Consider the following 25827-nt stretch of genomic DNA (forward strand, 5'->3'; position numbering starts at 1 on the left):
ATCTTTTGACTCTTTCATCTCTTTCATCTCTCTCTCTCTCTCTCTCTCTCTTTTTTTTTTTTTTTTTTTTGCTCATCATTCTCCATCCTCTTTTTACCTTTTGCCTTTTGCCTTCACCCGCGCAGCTCACCTGGCTTAGCTTTCTAATCACTCTCATTCTCTCATTGCTCTCTACACGCGTTTTTTATCTTTTTTATTTGTTTTTGTTTCTTTTTCTTTTTCTTTTTCTTTTTCTTTTTTTACTCAGACCTGGACAAAGGTAAGCCCCATCTTCATTTTCATTTTCATTTTCAGATGAGAAAGAAACAACTCCATCGCTCAACGATGATCCAGTCTTTTGGTTAACACTCTTTCTCTTTCTCTTTCTTTCTCTTCTACTTTTCTTTTTCTTCTTTCTCTTTTACATTCTCTTTTACTTCCACTTTTATATTCTCTAATTCTCTAAAAAAAAAAAAAAAAAAAAAAAAAAAACAATCGCTCTCATTCATACTTGTACATTGCCTGACATACAAAAAAAAAAAAAAAAAAAAAAAAAAAAGTCCATCGCTCCTTCATCCTGGCTGGCATTGCTCAATCCCCTTTTCTCCCTTCCTCCTCCGCGTCTTCTGCCCGCTCCGCACCCTCCACCGTGCGTGCCTCTTCCACTCCTTACTCCTCTTCTTCCTCTCGCTCATCCTTCGAGGTCGTTGAACGGCCCATCACCCCTCCGCCCCCCTCGCTTCCTTCTCTCCGTCTGTCTTTCTCTCCGCTCTTTGACGACGACGACGACGACGACAACAATAACAACATCAACAACAACAGCACCAGCACCAGTATCAACATTAGTACTGCGGACGAAATCAACAACATTAGCCATAATAGCTGTATTAGCAATAGTAATAGCATTAGCATCAGCGATATCGCAGACATTAACAACATTACCTACAACGACAACAGTAGCAACCACAATAGCAATCGCAATCGCAATCGCGACAGCAATACCAATACTAATACCAATACCAATACCAATATCAATACCAATAGCAGTACCAACAGGAGCAGCTTCAACAACAGCACCAATATCCAAAGCAACATCATGTCTACTCCTTCCTCTCCACCTCAACAACCTCATCACCCAAACATGTCCCCATCCTCCAACTCGTCCTCGCCTTCTTTCCCACCCTCGTACTCTGTCTCCCAAGCAGCATCAGCGCCTTCCAGCTTTAGCATCGGTGGCAAGCATGCGTCCTTTGGGAGCAACAAGCATAAGCACACATCTCTCAAAAGTAATAAACACGCCTCTCTTGGGAGCAATAAGCATTCGTCCTTTGGTGGCAGCCTCAAACACTCTGCCAGTACTAGCCACAGTAGCCTCTCACACTATCACGGTACCAATGGTTCTAGTGGGCCCCAGAGCATGAACCTTCCCCGAAGTCTTATGCCACCCATGTCATCCTCCTCGAGACCCTCAGGTAAAGCAATCCTTGACTTTCAATTCTATACAACAGACACGGTGAACAAACATTGGACCTGGTCTTTTCTCAGTATATATGGTTTCTGGTGTATAGTGTATAGCGTATGGTGTATGGTGTATGGTGTGTGCTGTCTTTTTTTTTCTCCTTTTATGTAGAAAGAATAAGAGACAGAAAGAAAAGCAAAAGAAAAAGAAAAAAGGAGAAAGAAAAACTTGTCATTGTCTTCATCTTGGCTACTCCTTCGTCATTCATTTCTCTTTTGGAAATGACCGAATGACTATGGAGGCTGTCTCCTATTTTTTTTTTTTTTTTTGTGTTCTGTATCCGTCTTTTTTGCCGCTCATTTCTCTTTTTCTCCTTTTTTTTTTTTCTATTTCATCTTTTTTTTTTTTTTTTTTTTTTTGCAACTTTGCCCTTGTCCTTTTGCTCCATCCACCCCACCTTCTTTTTCTTTGCTTACTTACCTGCTTATCTACTTACTTTGAGCTCTTCCAAGCAAAGCATTACGCGCTCTTGTGGGCGGATAATAATAATAATAATAATAATTTTTTAAAAGTCCAATTGCTCCCACAACAGATTATTTTTTACTTCATCTTTCTCATAAAAAAATAAAAAAAATATGGAGGCAATCGATGATGGCTCGGTCCCACAACGTCAGGCACCACCACCACCGCGTCCATCCACCTCTTCTCTTTCACTTCAGCTCTCATCAGGATCTATTCCTCTTTCCCCACCTTCTTCTAATGTCTCTTCATTTTCTTCTTCTTCTTCTTCCTCACCACCAGTGTCACCCCAGGCAGAGCGAGATGCTGGTCATGCTCCTCCGAGAGTGCCTCCTTCCAAGAAAGGTCCTCCACCGCCTCAAAAACCCTCCCGCCAGAATGACTATAGACAGGACTCCTTCCGATCCTCTGACAATACCATCACCCTCAACGCAAATTATTCACCCAAATCATCCTACGGCCGTTCACACCACTATGATTCCTCTTCAGATTACGCGCCTTCCAACAGATCGACCTTCAAGGGCGTTTTCAGTAACATTGTTAATTCCATGTCAGGTAAAAAAAAAGTTTTTTTTTTTTTTTTTTTTTTTGTGAGCTGCACCCTCCCTGTGGTCGAGCTCTTTTCACAATACACACCATTAAAGTCAAAATGGATAAAGTAAAAAAGAGAAGAGAGCTTGTACTGATTTGTTAAGAATCGCTCTTCTTTTTTATTAATTATTCTCTTTATCTGAACCAGACCTACTTTCTTCTGATAAAAAGATGGAGATTTCTTCTCCATACAATCCTGTCCATTTGACCCATGTGGGTTATAACCTTGACACTGGTGAATTCACAGTAAGTGCTTGCATATTAAAAACAAAAAACAAAACCCATCCTTTAGTCAAAATATAATGGTCATTATTTGTTGTTTGTTTGTCTGTTCATGAACACAAAAAGAAAGAAAGAAACAACGACAACAACAACAACAACAACAACAACAACAACAACAACAACAACAACAACAACAACAACAACAACAACAACAAAAAACTAAAGCAGGATATGACAAGGATAACGGCACAAAACTTGCGTTCAAAAAAATAAAAAAAAAAACAAAGAGCCTCAAGAAAGAGAGAGAGAGAGCTGCTGCAAGTGGAAAAAGGAACAATGGGCTCTCCCTTCATCCTTATTGTGGTTTGCTTACATGTATTTTTTCTTTATTTTCTTTCCTTCTTTATGTTTTTTTTTATTTTTTATATCCATTCCTTTCATTTCATTTACACTTTACTAGGGTCTGCCAAAGGAATGGCAACAACTACTACAAGAATCTGGAATTTCAAAGCAGGATCAAGCGGCAAATCCTCAGGCAGTGATCGACATCATCGGATTCTACACTGATAGCCAGGAAGGGAAACAGAATGATGCAGTCTGGAAGAAATTTGGACACAGCGCTGAACCAAAGACAGCAAAATCTTCTACCTCATCTTCCAGTGCATCGAAACAGCCGCTCAGGGATGACCGTGTTGTTCGTGAGAAGCCTACTTCACCTCCCTCACCCCCTAGCCGTCCAATTCATGAACCCCCTGTATGTTTTATCTATACGAATTATTATTGTTACGATCTTTTGGAAACACACATTGAATGATTGAATAATGTGTACATGTCATGGGTCGCATTCATCCATCCATCGAACGTTATATCTTGTTTCCTTATATTCTTTACATTCTCTCTTTTTTTCTTCAAAACTATTCTTAGAGAGCACCTCCTACGCCTAAAAAACAAGCTGTTTCACGACCAACTGATTCGGTAAGAACATTGCGGAGCTAAGCAAAAAAAAAAAAAAAAAATAAAAAAATAGGAGGGTAGGATAAGAAAGGAAAGGGGGAATAAAAGAAGGTCACGAGCCACGTGCCTTTTTGCATGGTCATGCCATTCTTTTTTACTTTTTTCTTTACTGATGGTCTGTCATTGATCATATCCTAATGATGATATTAGACCCCTGAGCGGACAGAGGCTTTGGAAAGTATTGATACGGATTCAAATCCAGTCTCGCCTCCCGCAGCCACCCCTGTCCCATCCTCTCAGGCACCAAGATCACCACCACCAAAGCCTAAAAAGACGCCACATCATCCGGGTTCAGCCAGTGCTGTACCCTCATCAAAGACCGGCACCTCATCACCTTCAGGGGCTCACCATCCTCAGCCTAAGCGACGTGAGAAGAAGCCAGAAAAGGACGGAGTCAGTTCACAGGATGTGATTCGTCGTCTGCAGGCAATTTGCACAGATGCAGATCCTACAAAGTTATACAGGAACCTTGTCAAGATTGGACAGGGTGCATCAGGAGGTGTTTACACGGCCTATCAGGTCGGCACCAACATGTCGGTGGCCATCAAACAGATGAACTTGGAGCAGCAACCCAAGAAGGATTTGATTATCAATGAGATCCTAGTCATGAAGGAGTCTAGCCACAAGAACATTGTCAATTACATTGACTCGTTCTTGTATCGTGGTGATCTCTGGGTCGTCATGGAGTATATGGAGGGTGGAAGTCTGACAGAAGTCGTTACAACCAACGAGATGGCTGATCCTCAAATTGGAGCTGTCTGCCGAGAAGTAAGCAAACTTTTTTTTTTTTTTTTTTTTTTTTTTTTCCTCCTTTAAAAAAAAAAAAAAAAAAAAAAAAAAAAAAAAAGCAAGGAAAGGAAATATTTTTGTTCCGATTTACTTATGGATGATGCACCTTTTACCATCTTTGAATAGACCCTGTTAGGACTCGAGCACTTGCACTCTAAGGGAGTTATTCACAGAGATATCAAGTCGGACAATGTTTTGTTGTCGTTGAATGGAGACATCAAGCTGAGTAAGAATTGATTAGAATCTGAATATTAGATGAGCAAGAAACTTTTTTTTTTTTTTTTTTTTTTTTTTTTTCTTCTTTTTCTTCATTCAAACTAATGATTTCTGCTTGCGCTTGTTTTTGTTTTATTACAGCCGATTTTGGATTCTGTGCGCAGTTGAAAGAAGGTACTGGAAAGAGAACAACGATGGTTGGAACTCCCTATTGGATGGCGCCCGAGGTTGTGACAAGGAAAGAATATGGTCCCAAGGTTGACATTTGGTCTTTGGGTATCATGGCGATTGAGATGCTTGAGGGCGAACCACCATACTTGAACGAGAACCCACTCAGAGTATGTTCTTCTTTTCTCTGTTCTTTAATAATGGAAGTGATGAAGTTTATTTTATCGTTATTTACCATTCATTACTATGAATTGATTTAATAGGCTCTCTATCTGATTGCAACGAATGGAACACCAACATTGCAACACCCAGAGAAACTGTCGACTGATTTCAGAGAGTTTTTGGGCAAATGTCTTGAGGTGGATCCAGAAAAACGACCCACAGCAAGTGAATTGTTGAAGCATCCTTTCCTAACAAGGGCGCATTCTGTCAGGACATTGGCTCCTTTGATTAAAGCTGCCAAAGAAAGCCAACGACATTAAAAATATATATATGTATATTTTTCTTTCTTTCTTTCTTTTTTTTTTTTTTTTTTTTGCGATCGCGTGAAGAAGGAAGGCAAGTCAAGAAACAGGAAGACGAAGAAGAAGAAGAAGAGAGAGATGAACTTTTTGGGCAACAATGTCTTCTTGATAGAGACATTTCGATCTATTGTTGAGGACAGCCACATGTGTTTTTAGAAACCATTTATTATTATAGAGAGAAGTTTTTTACGATGGAAAAAAAAAAAAAAAAAAAACCATTGAGAACTCTTCTCTTCTCCCCACTTTTTTTTTTTTTTTCTTTCTTTCTTTATCGTTATATTATCGTTATATTATTTGATATAATGATCTGCGACATTTGATCCGGTTCATTATTATTTAAGGAATAAAAATGCCATGTATTTTATTACATTTCAAGAGCTTTTATTTTTTTTTTATTTTTTTATTTTTTTCTTTTACAAGTGTGTGCAAATGGCTATCTACAATTGATCATCTATTTTTTGAATATTTTGTTTGTTTTGCTTTTTTTTTCTTTTTCTTTTTCTTTTTTTTCCTTAACATCTCTCCAAAACGATGGCAATACCCTGACCACCACCGATACAAGCAGATCCAATAGCATACTTGCCCTGAGTGCGCTGCAACTCATGGGTCAAATGAGCAATGATTCTGGAACCAGAAGCACCAAGGGGGTGACCCAAAGCGATGGCACCTCCGTTCAAGTTGGTCTTGTTACGGTCCAATCCCAAGACCTTCTCCACTGCCAAGTACTGAGCTGCAAAGGCCTCGTTGACCTCGACCAGATCCATGTCCTTCAAGCCCAAGCCAGCCTTCTTGAGTGCGCCCTGAATAGCAGAGACAGGGCCAATGCCCATGATGGAGGGCTCGACCGCAGTCACGTGCCAGCTCACCACCTTGGCCAAGGGCTTCAATCCATGCTCCTTGACTGCCTGATCCGAAGCCACGACAACAGCACCGGCACCATCGCTGATACCGGAAGCATTACCGGCAGTGACTGTGCCCTCCTTCAAGAATACTGAGGGCAACTTTGCCAAGGTCTCGATTGTGGTTGTGGGACGAGCATGTTCATCATGGCCCAAGCTTTCGACCGCCTTCTTGACCTTGTATTCCACAGGGACAATCTCTGAATTGAAGCGACCGGCCTTGTTGGCTAATCCATTATGGTCACAAAATATATGAATTAGCTTTACCTTTTTTTTTTTTTTTTTTTTTTTTTTTTTTTTTTTTTTCTGGCGGAAGAGAAAGAAAAAAAAAAATTTAAAAAAAGCTTACCAGCGGCCCAACGCTGCTGAGACAAAAGAGCGTACTCATCACAGTCCTGACGAGAGATGTTGTGTTGTTTGGCCAAGTTTTCGGCAGTGATACCCATGGGACAATCCTTTGGGAAACGATCGACCAGAGAAGCAGCCAAAGTATCCTCCAACTTCAGGTCGACTCCAAAGCGAGTACCACCGAAACGGATGTTACGAAGGGCATAAGGGGCCAAGGACATGGATTCAGAACCTCCTGTCAAGACAATCTTGGAATCTCCGACCAAGATCTCATGAGCTCCGTTGATGATGGATTGGAAACCGGATCCACAAAGACGGTTCACCGTCAGGGCTGGGATCGAGATATCCAATCCTGTACGCAAACCCACATGACGAGCCAAATAAGGGCCAGCTGCATCCGAATGACACACATTTCCGAAAATCACTGAATCCACCGGCACTTCCTTGCCCACATCTGCAAGAGCGGCCTTGGAAGCAAAGGCACCAAGCTCAGCAGCAGTATAATCCTTGAGCTTTCCACCTGATTTTTTGTTTTTTTTTTTTATATATTGATATTGATTTTTTTGGTTATTTTGAGGTTTTTTTTTAAAAAAAAAAAAAAATCAGTATTCAGTATTAGAAATAAAAAGATAATTATATGATTAGTTCATTGCAGGGTAAAGAGAAAAAAAAAACAAGTGAAGCCATTTTTTGATATGAAGGGATTGATTCTCGTTACCAAAGGCACCGAAGGGAGTGCGCTTAGCAGCGACAATGAAGATGCTAGCCATAGTTTTTTTTTTTAAAAAAAAAAGGTAAGGAGAGTGGAGAAGTTGAAGAGTGGAGAATGAGTGTGGGAGGTTTAAAAAAAAAAGGAAAAAAAGAAAGAAAGAAAGATGTGACTAAAAAAGGCTACGCGTCCCGGGAGGAAAAGGGACCCAAAGACTTGAGCGAATAGGAAGGAACAGCGGTTTTGTTAAGAAAAAAAAAAAGCTGGTGGCACGTGAAAAATACATCTCTCTTCTTCTTCCAAACCACGGACACAAAAATAAAATAAAATAAAAAAAGAGCTTTTCTCCACGCGTGAACAAAAAAACATTACTGTAAAAAAAAAAAAAAAAGAAGAGAAGAAAGAGAGAGAGAAAGAGATTATAAACATGCAAACTAATCATCCATCAGATGCAAATGCACTTCATGAACAACCATCTATTCCAAGTAAAGGATTCGTTGCAGTGCATGTCGGTGCAGGTAAAAAAAATAAAAAAGGAAAGCTAATGCCAATCATTAATTCACTTGATTCGACTCACACAAGCTGTTGCGGTTTGGTTTTTTTTAAGGTTTACATGCTGCTAAAAACAAGGCGAGGTACCTTAACGTCTGCAGAAAGTAAGCACCTCTTTTACTCCGTATACACGTGATGCACGCGTGCACTTCACACAACGTGGTTGTCATTCTGTACTATACATTATGACAAAAGGAGGACATTATCAATCCAACATTTTAATTTTGCCATATACACATACATCTTAATATGCTTGACTGTATAAAAGAGCTTGCCAAATGGGAATACGCCTGTTAAAGAAGGATCCTAGTGCTACTGCAACTATGATTGTTGAGCAGATGATCCGGATCTTGGAAGATGATCCTGTCACAAATGCTGGCCTAGGATCTAACCTCAACTTGAAGGGTCATGTTGAATGTGACGCCAGTATCATGAATGGCACCACCCTTGGCTTTGGATCCGTCGGTGCAATCACTGGTAGGGAGGAAAACTCTTTTTTTTTTTTTTAAAAAAAAAAAAAAAAAAAAAAAAAAAGAGCTGAATAGATCGCTCAGAGCACACCTACCTCGGTGTATTATTACATAACATAGATTTCAAAAACCCTATATCTGTCGCCCAGTTGATCCTTCAAAAATCAGATGAGGGTCCACTTTCTCTCGGACGGATCCCTCCCATCATGTTGACCGGATCTGGTGCCACACAATGGTACCATACCATGGGTTTCAATCATCTTGATCGAGTCTTGCCAGAACTTCCGAATTCAATTGTTTTAACTGAGCTGAAGAAGCTTTGCACCAACCATAATACCAATACCGACACCGATGCGGATAATAATAATAACTGTAATACTAATAGTAGTAATAGTAATAATGATGTCAAGAATAGCAACAATAATGATAATAATAATGATGATGATGATGGTGATGATACCTGCTCTTTAAACGGGTCCTTGGTCACCCGTGAATCACTTCGTCGCTATGCCAAATTCAGCGCTATGCTCACCGCGAGCCATCCTCAGAAATCATTGGCCCTTCAAGCGACCTCTACTCTCACTCAACCAGGGAACTCCACCATCAACACGTCCACTCTAAATAATGATATCGCCGTCCATAACCCAGAGAGCTCGAGCAGACCTCCTATTCCGGAGACACAAGCCGTAACAATGATGATGAAGCGTAAAGCATCAATAGGAAGAGGAAAAGAAGAAGAAGAAGAAGAAGAAGAAGAAAGAGATAAAGTAAACAAACGTAGCTCTAGTTATCTAAAGCAACCTCCGCAACACCAACAACAACAACAACAACAGCAGCGGCAGCAGCAGCAACAGCACCAAAACCTTTCACAACCCAAATATGGGGGAAATATCAAGCAAGTCCTAGAAGAGGAGGAAGGTGAAGAGATCAATGATTTACTTCAAGACACTGTTGGTGCCATCTGTGTTGATAGTTGGGGCCGAGTGGCGGCAGGTGTTAGCAGTGGTGGGATCGCTATGAAATTTCCGGGACGTGTAAGTGAGGTAAGCACAAGATTCGTTAGTGGCAAACACGTCAATGGTTAATATAGCACCAAATTTTAATTTTATTTTTTTTCCTTCAAAAATTATTAAGGCTGCGTTATATGGTACCGGTTGCTGGGCGCAAGATCCAACTATTTCCAGTGGAGGCTTCGCTTGCAGTATGACAGGTGCTGGAGAACAGATCTCAAAGACCTTACTTGCGAGGACATGCATGGACACATTTCTCCAAGAAGATGATATAGCCATGGCCACCACCGATGTTCTCGATCGCTTCATCCACAGCCCTCTGCTAAAGAGCTATGAAGATCGATATGCAGGCTTTATTGCCGTTAAAGTAGAACCATCCTCCTCCGTAGCAGCGGCGGTAGAAGGCTCTATCACCAACAGCAATAAGGACAGGAACGAACCATTGCAACCACTGCGGACAGAGTTTGTGTTTGCACATACAACCAAAACCATGGTATTTTTTTTTTCCGCCTTTAGAACAACCTTTAGAGACAAAAAAGAGGTTTCCATCATATTGACTATTTTTTTTTTTTTTTTTTTCATCCTACACTTTAGGGTATTGCTTATATGTCTGCTAATGATAATAAACCTACAGTGAGTTCCAAACTTTTTTTTTTAAAAAAAAAAGAGGCCCTAAATAAGAGACTATTTATTAAGACAATGTTCTTCTTATGCTATCATAATCAATAATACTAGGCGATTATGTCGGAACGAAAGGCCAAAAGCAACAAATCGGTGTTTACGAAGATGATCAAATTATGAACATTAATAAAAGTAAAAGTAAAAAAGAATAGAAACGTTTATTGTAAATGTATATACATGTTGCTTCTTATTTTTTTTTTTTTTTTTTTTTTTTTCAATATCACAATGCATTCACCGTATCGGCACGGAATTCTACTTCTTCTATGAATCAATTAAGCGATAAAAGGTTGGGATGTAATTGTAATCGTTGCCTATTATCAGTCTCTGAAATATATTACTTTTTTTTTTTTTTTTTTTTTTAAAGACGAGCTGATAAAAAGACCAAAAGAAAGAAAAAAAAAAAAAAAAAAAAAACACACATTACAGTCAACAATAACAGTGTAGTATATTCATCAATTGTTATAGAAAAAAAAAAAAAAAAAGAATAGTGCTTCTTTACCTTTGGCAGCTCCTGGATTAGCGGCGTTAGGACCATACTTGGGGTTATCATAGAGAATCCACTGAAGCCAGCTCAACTTCTTCTCTGTGTATGGCTATTTATCATTCCAAAGAAGCCGAGCAAAAAAAAAAAAAAAAAAAAAAAAAAGGTCATGTCAGTGTAAAGTGTAATTATAAACAAAAAAAAAAAAAAAAAAAAAAAGTCGCACATAAAACATAAACTGATTAAAAAATAAAATTCCTTACAGGGAACCGAAGGTTGTTGCCACTATCCATGCCGAGAGACTTGTGAATTGTGCTGCGATCATGTGAGAAGGTATCGAATGACTTCTTTCCGTGGTAGTTGCCCATGCCTGATGGACCGACTCCTCCAAAGGGCAAGCCGTGCATAGTGAACTGAATCAACGCATCATTGACGACCGCACTGCCCGATCGCGTGTTGTCCAAGATGTAGTCGATTTTCTTTTTGTTATCACTAAAGACATAAAGTGCCAGGGGTTGATCACCGCGGCGGACATAGTTGACACCTTCTTCCAATGAATCCACAACCCAAATAGGCAAAATGGGTCCAAAGAGCTCGCTTTGCATAAGTGAATCAGATGGATTGACGTTCAGAACCACAGTGGGTGAGATATACAGATCATCTTCTTGAAGATCGCCTCCAATAACAATTTCTCCCTTTGTGCCCTGAAGAGCGGTTTTCAATCGATTGAAGTTGTGCTTGTTGACAATGCGGCCATAAGATGATGATGTTTGAGGTGAGGCTCCATACATCTCTTGGATATGGAATCGAATAGCCTTGACAAGTTCATCTGCGACTTCTCGTTCAACGATCACATAATCCGGAGCGATACACGACTGGCCGCAATTGAAGAGCTTGGAGCCGATAATGCGACGTCCGATCACCCCAATATTTCCTTCCTTACTCACGAAGGCGGGGCTATTTTTTTTTTTTTTTTTTTTTTTTTTTTTTTAAAAAAAAAAATTATTCAATGTTTTAACAATAGTCTAAGGGAATGGGATAAAAAAAAAAAAAAAAAAAAAAAAAAAAAAGGCAAGATATCCACGGGAACTGGCTTTACCTCTTTCCACCCAACTCCAATGTTACAGGCGTGAGATGCTTAGCAGCAGCAGTCATAATGATCTTTCCGACATTTCCACTTCCAGTGTAAAAGATGTGGTCAAACTTTTGCTCGAGCAACAAGGTCGTCTCCGGAACACCTCCGTTGATAATACGATAGCTTCTGCTATCCAAGTACTTTGGTAACAACTTTGTTAACAATGCAGCAACATGAGGAGAGAATTCGGAGGGCTTGAGGATAGCAGTGTTGCCCGCAGCAATGGCGCCAATTGCAGGGATTAAAAGAAGATTGACAGGGTAATTCCAGGCTCCAATAACCAGCACGATTCCCAGAGGTTCCTTACGGACATGAACAGTATCCATCTTGTTGATCAAAGAGACCTTGACCTTTTCAGGTGCTGCCCAATAATCCAAGTTTTTGAGCGTATCCACACACTCTTGCTTCACAGGTCCAGTCTCGCCCAAGACAACCTCCGTGAGTGGCTTATGGAGGTCGAGGACGCAAGCTTCACGCAAAGCTTCCTCATTTTCGACTATGAGGTTGTAGAGTCCCTTGATTTGTTCTTTCCGATAAGCGAGTGGTCTTGTCAGACCAGACAAAAAGACCTCACGAAGTTCTTCTGTGATCTTTTTTTTTTTTTTTTTTTTTATTTTTTTTTGAGAGAGAGGCAGTAAACGAATATTAATATGTGAAGGACTTTGACCTGAATTCTACAACACAGCACAATATTAGCCATTCTAAATTTTTTTAGACCAACCTTTGGGATGTCGCCCATAGGTGTATACTGAAGAGGTGACATAATGTTAATGTTGGCTAATGAATATAATGAATATAGTGATGTAAAATGAAGATGATGAAGAGCAAATTTATTTCAAATGAGAATATAATTTGGTCTTTTTTTTTATGTTTGAGTGTTAGAGGGTGCATCATGGCCTCTGCGCTACCTTCTTTAACTTCTTTAACTCGGCTCGGATCAGCACGCTAAACAAGAACCTAAAACTTTGTCCAGAAATAAATTTATTTACCCGTATACGCAATTCGATCAACCCAAGCATCCAAACGATCGGACTTGAGGACGACCGTTAGTTCAAGCCGAGCAATGTTTATTGTCTTGGTCGGCGTGAACATTTTCAAAGACCTTGTAACAGTAAGGAACGTTAGAGTCAATTCGAATTCGTGGCCAAAAAAGGAAGACAATGTAATCTTGTCTCACATGATTTCATTACACGTCAATGCTGACTAACAAAATATTCTTGAAATACTCATCTACATTTATATTTATTTATTATAATTTACAAAGATCGTCGCTTTTTGTGTCAGATGGTTGTCTATCCAGAACAACTACTTTGTTGGCTTTGGATTTTTGACTCGACGCGTACGTGATTTTTTTTTTTTTTTTTTTTTTGGATTACTACTTCTACTTATTACCCTTATTACCATTTCCTGTCACTATTGTCATATTTCCCGTCGTGTCTATCTCTAGCCATCTCTTTACTCTTTATAAACACTTACTCCGTCGTTTTCAGCAGGCCTTTCGAGTTGTGTTGTAATTACTGCTGCTGCTGCTGCCACTGCTACTGTTTCTGCCGCTTTCGCCGCATCTGCCGCCGCTGCTGCTGCTGCTGCTGTTGCCACTGTCGTTTCAACTGTTTTTTGAAGATGATTGGACGTAGATATACAAAACCTGTTCCATTCGTTTATCCAACGTTCATCATCTTGGCGCTGTTGCTCTCTTCGCTCTTCTTCTCTCGCACGAGCTAATTTCACCTCCCGAATCCGGTTACGTTCCTCTACTTGAGTGAGCCGTCCAGTGAGTTGTTCCAGCCTTAAATGGGCATCTTCAAGGACCTCATTTTGTCTCTGAAGCGCTTGTCGGACCTGAGTGATCTTTTGCGTCATCTGAAGAATGGATCTTTCCATCCTTTGCCTTTTCTTGCGCTCAATCAATGTTGCTATTTTTCATTTCACGAAGAAAAAAAAAAAAAAAAAAAAAAAAAGTCAGACATATTTTAATTATCGAATCAGCAGAAATGGTGGACTATTTTTTTTTTTTTTTTTTTTTTTTTACCTGCGCGAAGTATTTGTTGCCATGTCCATTGATCCTGTCTATCACAAATCTCCCTTTCAGCCTGATCTAAAATGTAGTCATCTAGTTGAGCCTCAATTGTCAACCTTCTCCATAATTGATCGACATTAGCGAGTTTGTAGAAATGTTTATTGATCTAAAAACAAAAAACGAATAATTTAAAAAAGGTCCATAGTATTGAGGTGACCAAGCATTTCCCAAAGACCAAATAAATCCTTACAAACTTTGCTTGGTTTAACTCTAAAAGATTAAGCTGGCCCATAACCATGAGTTGGATTTCAGTCGGAAGGTCTTGAAACATAACGAAAAAGAAAGAAAATTAAAAAATAAAATAAAATAAAATAAAATAATGTTAAAAGAGTGAATCATCAAAAGACATCGATCGCCCTTTACTGTTTGAATATATATATTCTCTTATTTCTCAATTACCAAAAAAGAAACAACATCGTTGCTGTTGTCCTTCAGTATGGCTAAAGCTGCCCGACATTCGAGTATGAAAGGTATTAAAAGAATAATTGGCGTTACTATTGTTGATCTATGAAAACACGAACGTTGATAGGAAAGGGATAGGAGAACAAAGAAACAAAGAAAGCAAGAAGTAAACGAATAACGCGACATATGTAAAAAAAAAAAAAAAAAAAAAAAAAAAAAAAGAGGGTTCCTTCAAGCTGCCGACAAAATTAGGTGAACACATATTGGCAGCTATAAGAATGTCTTTAGAGCCCTTGGGCAAGATGAAAATATAACCAACTCAACCCTAAATCTTCAAGGGTCCTTCTTTGCCTTGATTTTTGCTCGGGCTGCTAATTTAAAAGTTACCTCATATCTCATATCATCCTTACCTTTTTTTTTTAAAAAAAAAAAAAAAAAAAAAAAAAAAACCGAGAAAAGTAGAAAAGAGTTGAATAATCAAGTCTGTTGTCTCTACAAGTATGGAGGTACGACTAGGACGATATTAAGGGTCTCAAACGTACCCCGCTCCGCAACAACAGCGATATGAATATCTATTGCCTTGCTTAATCCCGACATTTATCTCACTGGGACACGTCTCTGTATGTACGAAAAGGTAAGTAGATATCCTTAGCTCTATGGGTAAAATCACCCATTTCAAGGCCAATTGGACCCGTTCCATCCGAAGCCTAGGGCGGGTGCCGAAACACCCAGCCTCTCCTGATTGGGTTTTAGTTATACGATGCGCGCAACAAAACACAAGTATACATTTGGACATTCTCATGTTTAGTTTTGCAAAACTTGGCGAGTGATGCAGCGCAGCGTTGATATGAAACCTTTAGATGTATTTATTAATTATGAATCTAACGGTTGTAAAATCGATGCCAGTGGCATATCCAAAGAAGAAAAAAAAAAAGACGAGGACAAGGACAAGTGGCCAGATCGTGGGAAAAAAAAAAAAAAAAGAGTAACGTCTTTCGGATAATCTACAATCAATATCTCAAGAATCACTGCTTGTAATAGTGAAAAGCGATGTTCATATTGCTGTTTATAACCTAGGCGAGCGATATTCTGCTTTGTCAAGACCCTATTACTCATTTAGTGTGTCAAAAACGGCATAGCATTACTTTTTTTGTTTTTGTTTTTTTTTTCTGTGCGCGTCTACTGGAGCATAAAACGGGCAAATTTGTCTATTTATCTTTCATCAGCTCATGAGCAGGTCAGATGCAGTTCTCTGTGCTTTCTACTAGCATAGGAAGCATAGAAAAACAACCGTCTATTGAATTATTGTCCCCATACGAGGCCACAATTACGATTCATACACCATGCATGGCTGTCCAGTGCACAAGCTTACTCGATACATTTTTTATACGCTATTGGACAAAGGATTTCGATAGATCGAGAGGAAATACCACTTGTAGAAGCATCGGCAGCATGAACTGTTGAAGCCAAAGACGAAATTTATACTGATATGGACGAAATATTTGTTTTATCTGCAATCAAGAACTACTTTCAAAGAAGTTCCCTCATGATGATGGATGACAGAATCAGCTCTTAAGTCCGCAAAATGACCAGCATGTTCATGCTCGCTCTTACGGAATAGAGCACGAGAACGAACATGACGACAAAAAAAAAAAAAAAAAAAAAAAAAAGATTTGTCACATAGGGCTGTAACTGCCCTTGTGTGAGACTGTGAAAACGTTTGGATCCCTTTCTTCACTACTTTTGTGTGTTGTGTGAGATGACCAACACAGCAAAGTAAAGAGTGGTATTATCATAAAATAAAACCAAAACAAAAAAAAAAAAAAAAAAAAAAATGTTTCGATTATTTCCAGATCATATAATTTCGTCTCCTCATCATAGCTTTTTCCCCTCCTTCATTCTTTTTTCTTCATAAGCCTTTTTTTCTAACAAACTAGCGGTCCATTCTACAAAGATTAACAAAAGAGCAGACTGGAGACGAAAAAAAAAATGCCATCAATCTTAACAATCCCGGACGAGATTCTTTGCCATCTCTTGACTGTATGTTGGATTTAATTTTTGAGCAAATTTTGTTACTTTTCTTGGGCGAAGCAACTCACTTTTTTTTTTTTTTTTTTTTTTTGGATTATAGTTTGTAGAGGATATAGATCTTCAGGTAAAAAAAGTGTGCTCCTCTTAAAATAGCCTTAAAAAAGACCCCTATTACCTCTTAATATGTTTAAGTGTCACTGCCTTCATCTACAATGTTGAAAGAGAAGAGCGAAAAGAAAAATAAACAACAAAATGCGAGCGTATGAGACTGAAACCTCTTTTTTCCCTTTTTTTCTTTTACTTTGTCTAATAACGCAGACATTGGCCATAACATGTAAGCAATTTCGTTGCATCATGATGGACGGTCCACTTCGTCGCCATATCCTTCTCAAGCGTACGCCTGCTAGGCTTCAATCTTCGCTTTCCGATCGACCTTCACGCGACACATTAGCGAAAAGAAATATCCTAAGGGGAGTCAATATCCGTCAGCATATTCAGGAAGGTAACTACATTGGAGGACCTATAGCAGTTCGAACATATCATGTCTCCTGTCAATTGGAGCGACAGCTGGTGAGCATTCAAATTTCAAAAAAGCTTAAAACCAGGCCGAACTGGGCAATGTTGGTCGAACGAGGACTGATTCCAGAAGAGATGCTGGTCAGCCAAGAGAAGTATGAACCAAAGTGCAAAATGGTCACTTTTCAATACCAACGGCAATAGCAGCAGCAATAACGGCAACAGCAATAACGGCAACAGCAATAACGGCAACAGCAATAACGGCAACAGCAATAGCGCTAGGAAATAGCTCAAAACTATGGCCGTAAGCCTCAGTACCCTAGGGTATTAAGAGTTTTCTATGTCAACGGCTGGTGATGACTCTTTATAAATAGTATCTTTCAGCCATTATCCGGATATAGGTTTATGTGTCAACCTGATGATGGATCATCCTTGATACCAGGCTCAGTGTCGACATTAGCACCAGCAGCAGTAACAGAAGAGGCACTTTATCCAACCTACTTTTGTCTCCAGAAAAGCTCATCAACATTGTCCCCCAATGTCAACTCGGACCCCCTGCACATGGCTATGGGCTGCCACCTGTTTCATATTCTTTGGAAGCGACACTCACCTATGGAATTGAAGCAGTCGCTCAAGATTGTCTCAGTGTAAAATACAGTAGGCTTTGAGGAGACAAAAGCATGGGCGTGATCCCGAGTGAATTAAATAGGAGAGAAGGGTCGTCTTTTTTATTTCTATATTTATTTTATTATTTAGATTGACTGACAGCCATTTAATACATAAAGGAAATAAACTATTGCAATGTTGTCGAGGATTAAAGCTTAATCTGAGTATCAGACGACAGGACGCGTCATTTTCGCATGGACCGATATCATAAATTTTGTGCCACTTTGATGTTCCAAACAATTTGTATTAGGGTTCATTACCATCAGCAGCACCTAATTTTGTCCACTGGCGGAAAAAAAAAAGTGCTAGAGTGCATAGAGATATAGAGGCAGATAAAGCAACAGAGGGTAGGACAAAGTGAAGGAGAAAAAAGTTACAAGGGAATAAAGGAGTAAATGTATCAATTAGTGTCCATAAAAGAATTATTTATTTGTTTTGGCATCTAAGGAACTTCTAGGCTTGGAGATTGCGTTTAATAATTATATGGCTATAGCCGTTTTTTCTTTTTTTATAATAATTATAGGCATCCATTCGTCAATCAAGTATTTAAATTATTGGCTGTGGTATATCAAGGAATGGGATGCCTCGATGTTTTGAAAATGCTTGAAAGGAATATAAATAAATTAAAATACATGGGAAAATAAAATGACGCCAGCGGAATTAAAAAGATTTTTTTCCATACAGATATAATTTTTTTTTTCTTTTTTTTTTGTTGGTATTGATGTTGTTGTGCTGTTAGATGAGTCCGTATCGTTTGCCAAAAAGGATGGCCACAATGCAATACAAGAGCATAAAGCCAATTATGCCCCACCACCAATTCAGGGGCTCGCCTTCCATTCCTGGTTGGCCTGGTACACGAATGTTCATTCTAAAGAATAGTAACAAAAGCAGAGTTATTGAGTAGGTAAAAAGCAATGGTCTCATTTAGAATGCGATGATAGAAAATAAAACGATAATAGAAAAACGATGATACAAAAAAAAGAGTAACTTTTCATATTTGCACTCACCCCCAAAGACCCGAGATGAATGTCATTGGGACGATCAAACTAGCAAAGAATGTGAGTGAGCTTACAACTTCGTTCGTCTTATTTGACAATTGGTTGATCTCTAACGAAATCTGCGCCAAGTAGTTGGAATGTGATCTATCCAGAATCTTTTCATAACTCCACAACGACTGCAACATGGTTAGGACGTGATCCAGAATATCGCCTAAATATAACAAGATCTCTCCATCCCGGTGATTGTTTGGATGAATAAGGCCTCCTGCATTGTCATCAGCTTTGGGTACAGAGCCTGAAGAAGCCGCTCCATTATTAGCGCCAGCACTATTAGGTCCTCCATTTCCTGCAGTAGTTGCAGAATTCCCTGCGTTAGCCGCCATTGCAGACGATGAGGCCAATGGTGCGATTGCATATCGTTCATCGAATCGTTTCATCAATCCTCTGACCACATCTGCCTTATTCGCTAATAGGCGTGAAAGCGACATGACATTCTTCCTACATGATCCAATACGTCTCAACATGTCTGTAGTTTCACTTTCTCTCAGTAATAGAACGAGCTCATCGATTGAATCGACTTCGTACTGAATAGTCTGGATAGGAGACGCAAAACTATCGGTGATATCATCCAAGAGTGCATAGTTTATCCAGTCAGGGGTTAAGGTAATATGTGAGTGCAGTTGTTCTATTCTTCGAAGTACATTCAGATGGTGATTTGTTGGTCGGAAATGGAACTAGATAGGTTTTTTGAAAGTCAGCAATTTTTCAAAAGCATTAAAAGGTTACTGTAAATAGGATAAAAATATACATACGGTGATAAGACCATCTCTAAAGACGACGCTGTACATGCTTGCTGGCTGTAGATACGACCCCGAGTTGTAATCTTGGTCAAATGTCCGAAAGCAAACGAAATAGTAGTGGCGGAATACCTCGTATTTTTCGCGTACTTCTTCAGTTGAAATATCCTCGATTGTCAGAGGATGGACTTGGAAGTCCTTTGTATTCAAAGAGATAAAGTTAAAAAGAGGTATTATTATTATTATTATTATTATTATTATTATTACTATAGTAACTTTTTTTTTTTTTTTTTTTTTTTTTTTTTGCTTATACCTTCGCAAGAATATGCATGTCAAAGTCGCTGGGATCAAGGATATCGAGCCAGAAACATCCATCCTTCAATATGTCAGAAAACACAGTCGGCGCTGTAGAACCACCATCCTCTGTTTGTATAGTAGCACTGGACAAAATCTGGGGCATAGAAGGCGCCTGAATGAAGCCGGTTGTTTTTGAGTAAAATGTATAGCGCAAAGATTCCGGTAATGGAGGCTACATTGCATCAATAGCAGTAATGATAATGATAGTAATAAAAAAAGAAAGTAAACATGTGTCATGGCGAAAGGAGAAAAGAAATGAATATCATGCGCTCCAACCACTTGACTACATTACATACACGTGGAGCACGCTCACTGTAAAAGGATGCTTTCCTAGCAGATCGTCTCCGGAATTCAGTGTTCCCATCATTGTTAGAGGAACCCCTTAGAAGGATTGATGAGCCAGTTGATGTTGTGCGGTGAAGATCCTTGCCGGTACTTGTTCCTTTTTCCTTGTTATTGTTGTCTCCTTGGGTATCATAGGTTGTAGCAGGCAGTTTGGCGAGAGACTCCTCGAGTGTTGTCCTTTGAAACCCATTTTCGATCAAAGAGGCTTCGGCAATAGATGCATCTAGGCCAGCATAGTCGATCAGCATAGGTTTATCCGAGTCTCGGGTAAACTGATATCCTCCTCCTCCATCCATCATTCTATGACCACCAAGAGGCGCATGATATTCATTACGGATAGATGAAGTGTAAGGTCGCACGGACTGTTGATGCCCTGAAAGGTGGGTTGAGCGAATTGAAGGCGTGTAGTCCCCATGAAGAGAGTGACGAGGATATCTGAAAGCCGGCGCAAGGTTGCCACCGAAGGGAGGTGAGATGGGGCGTTGAGATTCATCACCATATTGAATGCTATTAGTGTCGCCATTACCTAAGACTGTGTTGGTGTCATTTCCAATTCCATCATCGCTATTGGGATTGTTGCGGGGTGGAAAAGTGTATACACTGGAAGGAGTGTTCCCTTCCAGAGGACGAGGGGTCGCCTGGTCAACTGAAATGACAATATCAGCTCCATCATTATTAGCGGTAACCTCGTTGTCATTAGGAACTTGTTGATCTTGTCCTGAAGAACGATGCATGGCTTATTATTTTCTTGTAGCCTTCTGAATGAGTGTATGAAAGAGAAAGGTGTGACAAGTTACTTCATGGAAGGATCTCAAGATGTGACAACAAAGTTGTAACGCAATGTGAAAGCACTCAAGATTAATTGCGCAATGAAAGAGGAGGGAGAAGCAAAGGAAATGAGAATGAGAAGAGGCACATAAGCATGGCTACTGTGGCTATTATTAATAGATAGAGCCGTTGTGCAACTGCAAAGTTTAAACGGTCCCATATTTAAATCATGGCGCATTTTCCATTACCGAATATGAGTTATGAAAGTCTTTGTCCTTGCTGCACCTGTCTTCCAAGCCCATCCTTTGTTCCCCTTCACTCTGATATCACATATTTTCTCTCAAGAATATAGGGAGTACCGATATTCATCGACACCTTCTGGACTGGTTCACTAAGTGTGTTGGAGGCTAGTCTGGCTCTTTCCTCCAGAAACAAAGCTTGCTTTCCCGAATTCATAGAGCGTAAGCGAAAAAGCAGTAAACGCTACAGCCATTTGCTATAGACGTAGACGTGATACTACTTTCCGGATACTCCACTGCATCGATGCCACTGCTCTTTTTTCCTGCGTTCAAGGACGTGAGCCTTGTCGAAAACGCGCTTGATCGCAAACTGCGATAATCCTTATGTCTGAATTGGTTGATGTTACTCTAATGGACCACATACCACCCCAATGCAAAGAAGAAAGTACACTTATCCATCCACACTCCAAAAGTATTATACTGAAGATCAAACCTTGGGGAAGGCTCAACTATCATGCACACCCCAGGCTCCAAGACATCAAGCCCCAACCCTACCAATTATTAGTATAAATAGTCCACTACGTTAAAACTAAATAAAGCGTCCTTTGACCCCAATTCCACTTAGACACGCCTTTGATCCTGTAAGTTGCCTTGTTAGCACTCATTTTCTCTTCATAACTCAGCCAAAACAGTGCTTTACCAGGATTTATAATAAGATGGCGCGTATTCTTTCTGCTAGTCCCCACCTAACACCGAACGCCAGTCTGATCCATCGCTATCCATTCACTGTTGTGTGAGAGGCATAGGGAAAAAATAAAATAAGATAAAGACAGACTCCAACTAGTACACGAAGAGTATCAGGATAGAAGAACTTTGTGCCGTAGAGGCTAGTACTAAGCGCGGTCACGGTGCGGCGACCAGCCCGGCCACCGTAGTCTGAGTAGGCCAGAGTGAAGTGCGAGATTCGCACAGCAACGCACAATGGTTGAACTAGAATCAAGTAGGGCTGCTTGATCGGTCAATAAGAAATTAGTAGACCGTCTAATAGAAGGAATGATGTGTGAATCAATATATGCCAATATATACATGGATTTGGTGGCGCGAATATGACAACTAAATGTCTTAGTTTGCACAGTCACGGATTTTTTCCTTTCGCCCACAGAAATGTTGTCAGAATGCATTGATGCAAAAACACTCACAGACCTCGTTTTTCCCATTCTTCCTTTCTTTCTTCCTTTTTCACTCCTTTGACTTTCTTTTCCTTTACCCGATTTTATGATCCATATCGCTTTCCCTTACCACCCAAGCGCTAGCAACGCTCTTTTATTGTTTCATCCAATCAACTCTTGAGCGACTTTATTACTTTTGCTTGAATCCTTCCATTCCAACAATATGTTGGTCGTGTCTGCGCACATGCCCTTCTCCGAGGTTTACTCCACAGTTTCGCGCTGGGCCCTATTCTTCTCCATTATCTTTCCTCCAGTACATGCTCTCGGGCTTGAGACTTCCGCCTCCTCCCCGAGTCCCAACCACGATTGTCCCCACTATCACCATAAAATAGGCCTCCATCGCTTCAGCTCTGCGTATTCGTTGATAGTCTATCTTGACCCGACTCATGCCTCTTGCTTACCTTTGTCAGCTGCATTCCCCTATGTATTGAATGAAGACCGAGACAAGCAATTGTTACCATTGCGGACGCGTTCCTCTAGTGTTATTGAAAATGTTGTTAGTCAATCTTTGATTAGCTCTCCGTCACGACGCAAGAAAACTATCAATCGTTGCCAACGTCTCCCATGTAAGGAGTCAGTCGCATCACACCCATCATCAGCACAACTACAGCATTATCACCAACGACATCATTGTTACTGCCAGAGACAGAGAAAGGAAAACGGAAGAGAGACAGAGGAAATGAATAGGGATCAGGCTCCGACTGCTACGCATCAGCATCAACCTAAGGACAAAAAAGAGCATTTTCCAATTTCGGCTAATTTTTCTCCTAATTGTCACTGGGATACGAACTCAGCCCAGGATCAACATCAAAAGTACTGCATTAGTGTGCTCACAGATACATCAACAGATATGATCACAACCCCAGTTTATAGTCGAGAGCACCCTCATCAGAAGAGAAAGATGTCTGACAATAATATCAGAAGAATCAATGTGAGGATGGAGCAGGGTAAACTAACAATGACTAGATCCTTCCTCCATCAGTTTCTGAGTCCACCGTCATTATCTGCTATGAAACCATCTCAGAATCAAAGTCGGCAGCAAGGACGGATGACCTGGCTGGATGTTTTTTTAGACAAGAATCCATCTTTTGTCTCGCCTCAGCAAGAACGTACGGTGAATCCAGCACAGAGCTCGAAGCATGTTACTCGATATTGTCAAGATGAAGAAAATGGCCGTAGGGTTGATTCAGATATTTTCCGGCAGGACCGTCCATTCAGTTCAAGTCATAATGCTTTTCCACTCGTTGTAAGTGATGCCATCTTGCATGAATACACATTTCCCTCCCCCCTCTCGTGACTAGGTGTCTCTTTTCCTTGTATCTAGTAATAGTGTAAAATACATTAATTGGTGGGATCAAAGGAGATCTTTCTTCTCATAAGGGCTTACCAAACAAGACACGCACACAAAGGGGGATATTGGAAGAGAAGCCGGTATCCTTCCAATTACTTCGGATTTGAACATTCTCCCATCCTTCTTTCATTCTTAAACCTCCTAGCCCTCTTATGTTTTGAAGGAGTCACGTTCACTTTTTTTTTTTTACTGTCTTGGAAACCAGATTGCAGATTTTTTTTTGTCATGCGCAGATTGTTGCACAAAAGCGCAGTGGTAATTCCCCACAAGTAAACAAAAAAATTTCCGGAGTTATTTTTTATTGCGCCTTTTTTTTATTTTTTTAATTTTTTGTGAGCAGTTGTGCTGGTGATATGACGTTATTAACTGACGATCAAAGATACAGCACAGAACCCGTTGCAATTGATGGCTAAAAAAAGAAAAAAACTTATTTTGATTAGGGTACCTCTCTTCAATCATGTCCCCAGCATTCAGATTCAAAGCGACGGATAGAGCGAAGGGATAGTGCTCATTATAAAGACTGGGACTCAGAGGTTCTGGTTTCTTCAGTGCCTTTGATCAATACTTTCAACCGAGTACTTGTCCAACTAGGCTTACGTCCAACTGCTGGAACAGAGTCGAATCTACTTCATGGGTCAGCCAACAAGGTTATTAGTTCGTTACCTTCATGGCGTGTTCAACCTCATGCGGATCGCATGGCTCCAGAAGCCGTGTCGGTCAAGGATGGTCAGAAAGAAGCGAAAGGAATGGCCTCGACACCGTTTTCGCCTCTTTATACTTCATCACTCTTGAAGCAACAAAAAGCCATCTTCACTACCACTGCTACCAGAACCACGAAACACTCTGAGAATGTCAAAATGGATGCTGAAGCAAAAAGAGAAATGAAAGGCGAAGGTCCAGAAGTAAAAGCAGGTACAGAAGATACCTGTGAACCCGATGGGCCCACGATGTTTACTGTACCCACACAAGGACCAAATCTGCTCCTCAATAAGCAGATCACTATGGATCGTGTGTTTGTTCATTGTAAAAGTAGTGGTACCGACAATAGTAACGGCAATGGTATCCAGACTTACACTCGGCGTGTTGTGCGGCGAATTTCTTCCTTTTCGCCTTCAAAGTTTGCACAGGATGCCACGATCTTGGCCCAAGATGACAGTATGGCAGGAAAACTGGCCATGGTGGTGATGAGCACTGTCTGTGGAGTAGGTGTTGGGATGTTTGGTGCTCTGCTTTTTGTAGTAGCGCTCAAAGTTCGACTCTTTCAGGTCCGTCGACGTGAAAGACAGCAAAGAGATAACGGAGGGGAGCTTAATGCGCATGCGGCAGCAGCAGAACAGCAGCAGCAATTGATGCATGGGTATGGATACAAACGTGTTATTCCAAAAGGCTTCCTTGATAGCCTTGGTATCCAGACTGTCCTCCACACCTCGACTACCACAATGACGACCACCACCCTTGTGTCCCAGCTAGAAATAAGAAATGCGAAGTTTGTGAAGGCCAAACTGGGATTTGCAGAGAACGTGATTGAGATGGAGGAAGGCTTTGAGGATATGGTGACGCGCCACAATGCGCGACGAGAGCGAATGAGGACTCGGACAAACCATCTTTTCGTCCAAGAGGAAGGAGGTGCGTCGACTATTAGCACCACTTCACTCATGCCCACCTCGGTATCGTCTGCGATATCTCTATCGGTTTTACATCCAACCGATGATCTGACCAGCAGCAGCGGTACAAGTAGTGGCGCCAACAATATTGCGTCTTCTACCATGTTTAATGAGGATAAAGATCGGATACATGACATAGGCAAATCGCATGATGATGAAGGAGAAGGAGGTGGAGAAGGCATTGATGTCAAAGAGAAAAGTAAGCTTCCATTTGCGAATGCAAATGCACAGACAATGTGTTCGATCTGCTTGGGGGATTATGAAGTTGGAGATCAAGTGCGAACACTGCCATGCTACCATCGGTACCACGTGGCATGCATTGATCCATGGTTGTTACAGGTTGCATCACTATGTCCTATCTGCAAGCAAGATCTGTGGCCTGGACATTCGTCCTAGTAAACTGCTTTGAGCTAGCTGTAGTTTTTGCAGTGATGTCCAACATTACTTATCACATCCATCCATTTGATGCATCTGGTGCATTTGATGGAGAATTTTTTTTATATTTTATTTCCGACTGCTCAGATGAGTTCATGAAGCTGAAATATGAACCATGTACCAGTAAAAAAAGCCAATCAAAAACCTTTGACTGGTATGTGGAGCAAAAACACACGAGTGCAT

General features: G+C 40.4%; 7 protein-coding genes across 7 annotated transcripts; 4 read left to right on the forward strand and 3 right to left on the reverse strand.

Moving 5' to 3' along the window:
* Positions 1-2810: 2810 nt before the first annotated feature.
* BCR41DRAFT_128547 (kinase-like domain-containing protein) lies at positions 2811-5722 on the forward strand. The gene is made up of 7 exons (XM_022019475.1): positions 2811-3145; positions 3231-3524; positions 3695-3745; positions 3935-4552; positions 4700-4799; positions 4931-5127; positions 5221-5722. The coding sequence occupies exons 1-7, from the start codon at positions 3107-3109 to the stop codon at positions 5437-5439; spliced, it is 1518 nt and encodes a 505-aa protein (XP_021879369.1). The 5' UTR covers positions 2811-3106; the 3' UTR covers positions 5440-5722.
* A 182-nt stretch (positions 5723-5904) lies between these two features.
* Positions 5905-7579, reverse strand: BCR41DRAFT_338758 (3-ketoacyl-CoA thiolase). Its single transcript, XM_022022122.1, has 3 exons — positions 7447-7579; positions 6730-7248; positions 5905-6607 (listed from the first exon to the last, which is right to left on the reverse strand). The coding sequence occupies exons 1-3, from the start codon at positions 7496-7498 to the stop codon at positions 5994-5996; spliced, it is 1185 nt and encodes a 394-aa protein (XP_021879370.1). The 5' UTR covers positions 7499-7579; the 3' UTR covers positions 5905-5993.
* Positions 7580-7864: 285 nt separating this feature from the next.
* Positions 7865-10270, forward strand: BCR41DRAFT_372388 (nucleophile aminohydrolase; the record flags this gene model as incomplete). Its single annotated transcript, XM_022026676.1, has 7 exons — positions 7865-7955; positions 8045-8093; positions 8258-8466; positions 8580-9502; positions 9594-9962; positions 10064-10102; positions 10205-10270. The coding sequence occupies 7 exons, from the start codon at positions 7865-7867 to the stop codon at positions 10268-10270; spliced, it is 1746 nt and encodes a 581-aa protein (XP_021879371.1).
* A 332-nt stretch (positions 10271-10602) lies between these two features.
* Positions 10603-12642, reverse strand: BCR41DRAFT_381513 (fatty aldehyde dehydrogenase; the record flags this gene model as incomplete). Its single annotated transcript, XM_022027316.1, has 4 exons — positions 12488-12642; positions 11731-12356; positions 10895-11588; positions 10603-10743 (listed from the first exon to the last, which is right to left on the reverse strand). Exons 1-4 carry the CDS (start codon positions 12527-12529, stop codon positions 10603-10605), a joined length of 1503 nt encoding a protein of 500 aa, XP_021879372.1. The 5' UTR covers positions 12530-12642.
* Positions 12643-16237: 3595 nt separating this feature from the next.
* Positions 16238-17672, forward strand: BCR41DRAFT_372390 (hypothetical protein; the record flags this gene model as incomplete). The annotated part of the gene is made up of 5 exons (XM_022026677.1): positions 16238-16288; positions 16380-16403; positions 16598-16950; positions 17170-17442; positions 17552-17672. The coding sequence occupies 5 exons, from the start codon at positions 16238-16240 to the stop codon at positions 17670-17672; spliced, it is 822 nt and encodes a 273-aa protein (XP_021879373.1).
* Positions 17673-18177: 505 nt separating this feature from the next.
* Positions 18178-20843, reverse strand: BCR41DRAFT_357555 (hypothetical protein). Its single transcript, XM_022024922.1, has 5 exons — positions 19910-20843; positions 19570-19785; positions 19272-19454; positions 18469-19193; positions 18178-18329 (listed from the first exon to the last, which is right to left on the reverse strand). Exons 1-5 carry the CDS (start codon positions 20690-20692, stop codon positions 18197-18199), a joined length of 2040 nt encoding a protein of 679 aa, XP_021879374.1. The 5' UTR covers positions 20693-20843; the 3' UTR covers positions 18178-18196.
* A 1357-nt stretch (positions 20844-22200) lies between these two features.
* On the forward strand, positions 22201-25814 carry BCR41DRAFT_357557 (hypothetical protein). The gene is made up of 2 exons (XM_022024923.1): positions 22201-23440; positions 23986-25814. The coding sequence occupies exons 1-2, from the start codon at positions 22358-22360 to the stop codon at positions 25603-25605; spliced, it is 2703 nt and encodes a 900-aa protein (XP_021879375.1). The 5' UTR covers positions 22201-22357; the 3' UTR covers positions 25606-25814.
* The last annotated feature ends 13 nt before the right edge of the window (positions 25815-25827 follow it).

The sequence above is a fragment of the Lobosporangium transversale genome, assembly GCF_002105155.1.
Source record: "Lobosporangium transversale strain NRRL 3116 chromosome Unknown BCR41scaffold_30, whole genome shotgun sequence".
Taxonomy (NCBI): Eukaryota; Fungi; Mortierellomycota; class Mortierellomycetes; order Mortierellales; family Mortierellaceae; genus Lobosporangium; species Lobosporangium transversale.